The sequence below is a fragment of the Telopea speciosissima genome, chromosome 4, assembly GCF_018873765.1.
Source record: "Telopea speciosissima isolate NSW1024214 ecotype Mountain lineage chromosome 4, Tspe_v1, whole genome shotgun sequence".
NCBI classification, from domain to species: Eukaryota; Viridiplantae; Streptophyta; class Magnoliopsida; order Proteales; family Proteaceae; genus Telopea; species Telopea speciosissima.
In genome coordinates, this window is record NC_057919.1 from 55,557,951 (window position 1) to 55,566,191 (window position 8,241).

General features: G+C 40.2%; 1 protein-coding gene across 1 annotated transcript; it reads left to right on the forward strand.

The window, feature by feature from the left end:
* The first annotated feature begins 252 nt into the window (after window positions 1-252).
* LOC122660488 (cytochrome P450 89A2-like) lies at window positions 253-6,316 on the forward strand. The gene is made up of 2 exons (XM_043855813.1): window positions 253-736; window positions 5,225-6,316. The coding sequence occupies exons 1-2, from the start codon at window positions 291-293 to the stop codon at window positions 6,303-6,305; spliced, it is 1,527 nt and encodes a 508-aa protein (XP_043711748.1). The 5' UTR covers window positions 253-290; the 3' UTR covers window positions 6,306-6,316.
* Window positions 6,317-8,241: the final 1,925 nt, after the last annotated feature.

Consider the following 8,241-nt stretch of genomic DNA (forward strand, 5'->3'; position numbering starts at 1 on the left):
ATTACACTAACATGGCATAGCATATAATATAGCATGGAAATCTTATCTTATTACTACATTAAACAAAAAACACATGGCATAACATATAATAAAGCATGTAAATCTTATCATATCCTCCAAATAATGATAATTAATATGAAGACGACACTTTTTTTTTGGTAAAGGAAGACGACACTGTTGTGACGATCCAACACCTAGAGGAGTCCATATATTGGACTTTATACAAGTCTAAAGAAGTGTTTACAAACTCATCTCTCTCTTTCTCTCTCTCTGTGAGTGTGAAATCTCACATGGAGATCTGGCTCATCCTCCTCCTCCTCCTCGCCACTCTATGCCTCTGTGCTACCCTCAAAGCTCTCCTTGATTTCTTCTCACACAACACAAATCCCAGATGCCCACCAGGTCCTTGGACAGTACCCATCATAGGCAACTTCCTGTGGCTTCGTGAGAGCTTGTTAGATCTCGAGCCAATCCTCAGCAAGCTCCATACCAAGTACGGTCCCATCATCACTGTCCCCATTGGCTCTCAACCCAACATTTTCATTAATAGCCCTTCCATTGCTCATCAAGCCCTCATCCAGAATGGAGCCATCTTTGCCGATCGCCCACAGACGCTTAATCAATCTGCCACTAGCAAGCTGCAAAGAGCCATCAGCTCTTCTCCTTATGGCCCATACTGGCGTCTCCTCCGCAGGAATCTCACTTCTGAGATCCTCCACCCTTCTCGGCTGAAGAGGTATTTCTTAATTTTTTTTTTTTACTTTACAACTAATTAAAATTAGTAGTTGGGCCAGAAGAGTGGGTGGGGATAGTCAAACATTTGAAGGTTGATGGAACAGCAAAATGAGCTATTGAATCAGCCACGAGGTCTCTTGGTATCCATGTGTGACCTTCTCTACTTCAAAATGCTTCACCAGTGTAGTCTTCTATGATCAGTAATTAATCCTCTAATAGATTCAAGGAAATTCTTTGGTGTGATTATTAATAGTATTAAGAAGTATACATCAGAGTATAGCCCCTACATATAAGCAAGAATTAAAAATTGTAGAGCAGCCCAGTCTTCTACCAAAGCTACAGTTGCTCTGCCTAAAAAATTAGCAAAACTTAAGACATGACAATCCTTGTTTTCTCTAAAAACACCACAAGATCCAGCAGGGGTTTGGGATCCAGTGCTGGTCTATCAAAACTGAGTTTGATTTACCCCTACCCAGGACAAAACCATTTTTTTAAATAAATGGCAATTTATTGAGAAAGACGAGCTACAGCCAAAGCATCCGCGAGACAAAGCTCTTGGAGCCAAGGAGTGGAATTAGACCAATCAATCCTGCTCGAAAGGGATTGGGCCTTCTGGGTTAAAGAGTCGGCTAAAATGTTGATCTCTCTAGGACAATAAGAGAAGGAAATCTGCTGAAAATAAGAGCAGAGATGACGGATGTCATTAACTATAGGAAGCAGATCCGCTGGAGGACATCTATTCTCATTCAGGATATAAAAGATAATTTCTTTGCTGTCCGACTCCACTTCAAGAAATTCCAGGCACTCACCAATAGCTAGCAGCATACCAGATCTGATTGCAAAGCCTTCCACTACCAGAATTGCTGAAAAAACCAATGGTTCAGAAACAGCAAAGCACAGCTTACTGAGATGATCTCTAATCACAAAACTGATTCCTCCTTTATGATCATTGGTTGTTGATTCATAAACACCAAGATACAAATAAACTAGGGTTTGGATCATACCTGAATGTGTATGGAAGCACAGCGGAAGAAGGATCAATAGCCAAGCTTATGGTTCTGAGCACACGAACAACGCTCCACGATCTCTACAGGTTTCTTCTTAGAGAAATCCACACCACAAATCCCTGGACAGCAGGGATGGAAACCCAAAAGAAAAACACTGGACTTGAAGAGAGGGAGAGAATAATTTCTTATGCACTGCCCTAGGGTTTTGGCCTATCTTAGATATATTAAGCCAAAACCTTGGACCACCCCTTTTAGATCCCCACTGGGACGCTAATAGAGAGGGAGGAGAGGAGTTGGTCACTTAAGTGACCGGCTCCTTCTCCCCTATGCGGGTTAAGCCGGTCTGCCCCTTGTGGGTGGTCTGGACCGGGCCCGTGGCCCAATATCGTTTAACATCTCCCACTCATCCACATAGGGCGCATAAGTTTAAGTATGCCTTCAAGTTTCTCTCATTCCGTGTTTATCCTTCATATAGGAAATGGGGCGTGCGACTTGACGAGATAATACAGGGTAGGAATACTATATCAAACTTCCATCTAGCCAACATAGTACATCACTCACAAACAATCTCGAAATACTCCAAATGATCCAATTACACCAGATCTAGCACTCTCGACCCCTCATGATGAGCAGTGCTAACCCTTTGTATGCAATGTACTCATGACTACGTCGATCACAAATACGACAAGTCGCCCGGGCAATGAGTCACAAAACAAAGGTGTAATATCAGATGGCTTTCCCTGAGCCCTTCATGTCAATCCAATTATCCCCAACAGCTTTTCCAATCGTTTCCCGCTGGATTGCATCATCCATGATCCTAGGGAGAACGTCAAAGTAGCGTCATTGGATGTCCTCTTCATGACATTGTCTTAGGTGATAAAGATACTGTGAGATTAATATAATCCACGTGGTTCACACAGTGACGAAGCAGGGATCCATTCAGTCACTCACTATCGGTCGTTTTAAGCACATGCCGTATGATATGCATGCTATTGTGCAACTCCCACTAAGGTGGGCATGTCACTCACGTAAATATAAACGCCATACGGATCTTAGTCTAGCCGCTGCTTCAAGCGCCTAACTTGAGTTTCTAGCACAATCACTCTCATGGTTTCTGCCTAGAATCTCACATCCGGATATTTAACAGGCTACTTAGAAGTGTGGTATCTTCTAAGTTGGACCAAGTAAAGGTCTCATCTTAGCTCCGACTAAGGCGCCCGACAAGCACAAATGCTCATGTGCTCATCTCGATTGTTATTCTCAAGCGCCGAGGCGAATCACCCGTGTGAGCAGGTTGATTCAATGCCTAGTGACATCTTTACAATAATAAATGTATACATACAAAATTGCTCAAACAAATATATACTCATTAATAAATGTAAGAGAAATACTAATAAATGTCCATCCATAAAAAGTGTTACGAAAAAATACACATCATATCCGCTTGAGTCCCAGGTTCCTAACATGAACTAGGAAAACATCTATAGTAATCGGCTTTGTCAAAGGGTCAGCCAACATATTGCTAGTGGAGATGTGTTGTAGAACAACTTCACCTTACGCGACCATGTCTCGAAAGTAGTGGTATCGTAAGTCAATGTGTTTGGCTCTACCATCAAACTTGGAGTCCTTCACAAATGCCAGCGCTGTTTTGCTGTCACAATGTATAAGCACATCATCGTCTGAGTGAGCAGAAACACTAAGTCTCTACAAGAACCTTCTGAGCCAAACAACCTCTTGAACTGCTGCTGAACATGCGACTTACTCCGACTCCATCGTGGATAGGGCGATGCAAGTCTGTTTCTTGTTACTCCAAGTAATAGCTCTGCCTCATAGGAAAAACGCATACCCCGAAATGGACTTGCGTTCGTCTCTGTCACTAGCCCAATCAGCATCACTATACCCTCTTAGTCTCAAGTCTGAACCACTAAAGGTGAGCGAGAGGTCTGTAGTCCCACATAGGTATCGGAGGATTCTCTTCACTGCCTGCCAGTGAACCGGTCCTGGGTCGCTCTGGTAACGGCTAACCATGCCAACAGAGAAGCATATATCTGGACGTGTGCACATCATCGCATACATCAGACTATCTACTGCCGCCGCATAGGGTATTTTGGACATTTGATTTTTTTCTTCATCAGTCTTAAGGCACTGGTCTAGGCTCAAAGTGCATGCCTTGTCCATTAGAGTGTTAATGGGTTTTGAGTTGTTCATATGGAATCGCTCCAGGACTTTCTTTAAGTAAGTCTCTTGAGACAGATTAAGAAGTCTCCTACATTCACAACCTTCACGCCCAACACAAAGTTGGTCTCACCCATGTCCTTCATCTCAAAAGTAGAGGACAACCACTTTTTAGTGGAGACAATCATTTCAATGTCATTTCTAGTCAACAAGATGTCGTCAACATATAAGGATAGGATAAGAAACCCTGCCTTGGACCGTTTAACATACACACAGTGGTCCTCTTCAATCATGTCGAAACCCGCGGTGGTAATGGCATGGTGAAATCTAACGTACCACTGTCTGGACGATTGTTTAAGACCATAGATGAAACGTTGGAGACGACATACTTTGCGCTCATGTCCCTTATTCTCAAAGCCCACAGGCTGAGCCATAAAGATCTCCTCGTCCAGTTCTCCATTGAGAAAAGCAGTTTTAACTCCTAGAGGTTAGGCAAGCCACAAAGCCCTTGAATATGGAGAGTGAAAAAAAATATGCATTGTAACTGAAGCACATAAAGCACATAAATCTGTTACCCTCTTTGGGGCATCTCTAGCAAGAGGGGAAAGAAATCCCTGAATTAAACTCAAGGGAGATGTGATCTGTCCATGAATTAATAGAATGTCCATTGCCACTCTTAGCATACATTCTTCAGGAATTATATCCCCAATAGAGTGAGTTAAGTAGATTTCCAAGGCAATAGGTTCTATTCGATCAAAAGCACTTCCCTAATAAAACCCTGTTTGTTTAGAGGGAAACATGGTTTTAGTGCACGGTGTATCAGTAACATGCAAAAATGATATGATACTGATACGGAATCGGCTGTATTAGACAAAGTTACCCCTGAATCTCTTAAAAAAAATGAGTTTTCTGACCATTTTACCCCTTGTCCGTATCATGCTACCAATACGGTATCGGCACAGTATCAGTATTGGTGACTAGCAAAACCTGTACGTATCGTTCACCAAATTAGTCAAATTACAGTCTACCATTGGTTTTTTTTTTTTTTTTTTTTGGGTCTATCCTACAACTAAGGAGGAGGGGGGGGGGGAAGGGGAGAAAGGTGCCTTTCTGGCACAATATGCAATCCAGGAGAGTCGATCCCTTGACCTCTTGGGGGACATGCCCTCAACTTGCAATGCCTCTAACCAACTGAACTTGCGGTTGTTTGCATATACCATTGTTCAACAATTGAAAAAAAAAAAAAAACAAAAAAACAAACAAACTTTACATGATGATGAGATCTGACCCTCTTTTATCCTCTACAGCTACAGGAACACCCGCAAGTGGGCCTTGCATACACTTATCAGCAAGCTCAAAGACCAATCTGAATCTGGCAAATCCATTTGCGTGACCACACACCTTCGCCTCTCCATCTTTTCCTTAGTATTTTCCATGTGTTTCGGCCAAAATTTCGATGAGGAGATAATCAAAAAGGCTGAAGCTTCTCAAAGAACATTCTCTGCCAACTTCACTAGGTTCAGAATCCTGACCTACATTCCAAATTTGGGGAAGATAATCTTTAAGAATTTGCAGAAGGAACTACTCGATCTGTCACACCACCGTGCAAATGTTCTCACTTCGTTGATAAGAACCCAGCAGATTGAACGAAAGGAGGAGAATCATCATGACACAGATGATCAGTTAGTAGTATCTTATATTGATACACTGTTCAAGATTTGGCTTCCAGATGAAGGAAGGAAGCTCAACGAGTTTGAGCTGAGGACTTTATGCTCAGAGTTTCTTAATGCAGGCACTGATGCAACATCAACTGCAATGGAATGGATAATGGCCAATCTGGTGAAGTATCAAGATATCCAAGCAAAGCTATATTCTGAAATCAAAAAGGTTTTGGGAGAAGAAGATGAAGAGATCACAGAAGAAGATTTGCAGAAGATGCCATACTTGAAGGCAGTAATATTAGAAGGGCTAAGGCGACATCCTCCATTTCACTTTGGGATGTCACATAGTGTGACAGAGGAGTTTCATTTAAACAGCCTTGTCATACCTAAGAATGCTGTTGTGTATTTCAATATAGCAGAAATGGGGTGGGACCCAAATGTGTGGGAGAATCCAATGGAGTTCTGTCCAGATAGATTTTTGAGTGGTGAAGGATTTGATATAACAGGGGGGAAGGAGATAAAGATGTTGCCTTTTGGTGTGGGGAGAAGGATTTGCCCTGGATATAACCTGGCATTGCTTCTTATAGAGTATTTTGTAGTTAATCTGATCAAAGATTTCAAATGGATGGCTGTTGAGGGAGAAGATGTTGACTTGTCACCGATGCAAAATTTTGAGGTTGTGATGAAGACTCCTTTGAAGGCCCACATATCTCCAAGAGTGAAGTAAGAATCCACGTTACTACACACACACACTCTCTCTCTCTCTATCTATATATATATATAGAACTTTATAATCATGTCTCTAAGGTCTGTAGACTGTAGCACCGTTGCTTGTACAAAACACTATTATCATGAGTCCCTGACCATTAATAAGAGGTCAATGAGTCTTGTTGGGTTATGTCCTTCAACAAGCACAACTCTCATGTTTAATTGTTACCTTTGAGTTTGGAACCCTGAACAGACTATCTGTGATAAGCCAGAGAAAAATGAGGATGACGATAAATAATCATGCCCTTCATTCGTATACGACTACACCACAATTGAATAGGGTTCTAAGAATCGGTATTGAATGTTTTTTTTCAAAATTAAATAAGAAAAAGTTTTGGATCATATTTACTCTCATAAAGAAAAGGATGAACTTATTATGATCGATAAAGAAAAGGTTGAACTTATAATCATGTGTGCTTGCATTATATGATATATATATATATATATATATATACTAGCAAACGTGCACGTGCAAATGCACGTGGGTCAAGTGACAGAGAGAGAGAGAGAGAGAGACATGGGTCCACTTCAGTTTAATGTGTTAGGGCTACCGTTATTTTTAATTATTTCTATTTTGGAGTCAAATGTGCAATTTCTAATACACAGTGTATACAAAAAAGAAACCTTACCCTACATTTGGTTGCATAAATTTCTGGATGTCTGCATTGATTCAGATGTAACATCCATAGATCAGAGTATTTGTGGATGAACGAGTCTGATAGAATAATTGTTTGGTTATCCCGATTCTGAAACCTGAATCTACCAGAATAACTGTTTGGTTACCTTGATTCTGAAACCTGAATCTACCAAAATAACTGTTTGGTTACCCTGATTCTAAAACCTGAATCTACCCAAAATGTGATAAAATGCAATATGAAATAAAATTAATTATACTAATTATTTTATTAAATATACTCACAATTAGAATATAAGTATTTAACAAATTTAGTGTTTTTAACTAGTGAATATCAATAACAAGAACTAAACCATTCTAAAATTACCTTAATTGGATATAAGACCTCAAACAAAAAGGCTGAGAGTTGTCATTCTAAAATTACCTTTAATTGACTATGTTTTGAACGGTTGAATAAAAGGGTCTTAGTGGATTTGAACCACTATCCCTTGAAACATGATTATGCTCCAAGTGCTCTACCAACTTGAGCTAAAGACCCATCAAATAGAGTTTGAAACTTACAATTTGACCATGGTGAATCTAATTTACAGCTAATTAGTATTATAAATAATGCTGGGTGCTTACATGGGTTAATAAGGTTTAATTAAAGTATGAGATTGGGTTAGCTTTTGATTACGTAGGGTATAAATGGGATGGTATAAAGGGGTAAATTAAATTTGAAGGTGGCTCAGTGTATTCAGCAAAACAAAAATGAATTTAGGAACTTAGGAGAGAAGAAGAATGATTGAAGGGACTACTCTATCAACTGGGTTCTTGAGGTGCTGCACCACTGTTATTTGATGAATAGAACTTGGGTATTCTAGGTTTTCACCCAATGAATGCATTTCTATCACTCATTAGAATTCCAGTGATCACTCGTTATGCAATCAAAGGTGTGGTTCATGAATCTCTATGCTTCAATGTAAAGATAGGAGCTTGCACATGGGAAGGACAAAAACGGGCTACATATGTTCTTCGAAATTTTGCTGCTACCCGGGTTCACATACAATGAAGTGGAATCTAATTTTAAAAAAATACTAAAACCTAGGAAAATATTTGAGAATAAGGAGCGAATATGAGAAGAATAAAAAAAAAAATGGAATAGGAGAAGAAAAAAAAAAAAAAAAAACTCAACCAACAGAGAAGGGAAGGAAGATGAGAAGAATAAAAAAAAATGCAGGTAGGAGATGGGGGAGAGAAAGGGCCAATGCAGAGGAAGCAA

What these genes read in the sequence shown, in the direction of transcription:
- LOC122660488 (XM_043855813.1), top strand. Translation starts at nt 291, where the DNA reads ATGGAGATCTGGCTCATCCTCCTCCTCCTCCTCGCCACTCTATGCCTC. An exon ending in CACCCTTCTCGGCTGAAGAG is followed by an intron (nt 737 to 5,224) that starts GTATTTCTTAAT and finishes TATCCTCTACAG; the next exon opens with CTACAGGAACACCCGCAAGT.